Genomic DNA, 1,291 nt, shown 5'->3' on the forward strand with positions numbered 1-1,291 from the left:
ATAATAGCATTTGACGTTAAGCATATTAACGACATGTCTATTCTCCTTCTTTTTAATAGCTTCTGCTCCTGCCACACATAGATCACTAGTTACACCTGATAATTTCATTATCTTATCCATGCACTCTTTCATTTCAGTGGGCACCCCTTTCTTGGAATCTACTAGCTCTTTTGTAATTTCAATTCGCTGCTTTTGTAGCTCAATCATCTTTGACAAATTATTTTCAACTTCAATACCTGATACTCGATGACGAGAAATATTTTTAAACTTACACTTTAAACCTGATGGTTGGGCTTGCTACTTTCTGCTTGGAGTAGAAATAGGTATTGGTTGTGATGGTAGTTGTGTACCATTAAAAGGAACTTGTGTCTCTTCCACTACTTGTACCTCCTCTGATTCACTCAAATCTATCTCGTTACTGTGTGGCCCCTCAATATCATCTAATTCATTATCTGAACTAGTGCTTCCTTCACGCTCATTGAAGTCATCGGTAGTCCCAAACCACCAGCGCCCCTTAGATGTGTTACCTCCACATAGAAAATCCATATCATCAAACTGAGGAAAAGGTTTGTTCTTAATTCTTAAATACTCATCATTCTCCTGCGGTAGAAAATTCATAATAAATATATCATAGTTTTAATTATATAATATTCAAATGCTTTACTGGTAGAAATTTAAATAATACCTTTATCAGTGCCTCCCAATCTTTTGCGGTAGGTGCAATCACCATATTTTTACCTTCATCCCAACCCCAACCTGATTTATTTCGGAGTTTGTAATTAAGGGAATATTGCTTTTTCAAAATTTTATAGCGGTTTTGCATTTGTAGTTTGCCTCTGTCCTTTTGTCCAGTCCTAACTTTATACTCATCGGTTACATTTTTCCATTACTCGGTAGTGAAATGACCTCCATTGTTCTTTCCTTTAAGGACCATTTCCTTTAATATTCCCATCAAACAATTATCTTCCTCTATAGTCCAGTTCCTGGCACGAGGTCTTGACTGCCCACCTTCGGGTTGAGATTGTGATATGAAGTTCTTCTTAGCCATTCTAGATCATTAATGAGAATTTTAAAAGAAGTTAATCAATTGAACAATAAACTAATCAATTTTATAATCTATTAGAACTTTTTACACAATCTGTTATGGTTTAATATTGAGTTGGAAATACAAAGAAATACAAACTAAAACTATAAACTCAGTACCACTAATATTATATGACTTATGGACATAATTTAAAGAATGGCAGGAGACATTATAAAAGCATGAATTTCTTTTACCAAAATTGAGAAG

At 34.2% G+C, this 1,291-nt stretch overlaps 1 protein-coding gene across 1 annotated transcript; it reads right to left on the reverse strand.

Annotated features, from left to right (window-relative positions):
- Positions 298–1,048, reverse strand: LOC109847980. Its single transcript, XM_020417214.1, has 3 exons — positions 907–1,048; positions 686–756; positions 298–600 (listed from the first exon to the last, which is right to left on the reverse strand). Exons 1-3 carry the CDS (start codon positions 1,046–1,048, stop codon positions 298–300), a joined length of 516 nt encoding a protein of 171 aa, XP_020272803.1.

The sequence above is a fragment of the Asparagus officinalis genome, chromosome 7 (assembly GCF_001876935.1).
Source record: "Asparagus officinalis chromosome 7, Aspof.V1, whole genome shotgun sequence".
Taxonomy (NCBI): Eukaryota; Viridiplantae; Streptophyta; class Magnoliopsida; order Asparagales; family Asparagaceae; genus Asparagus; species Asparagus officinalis.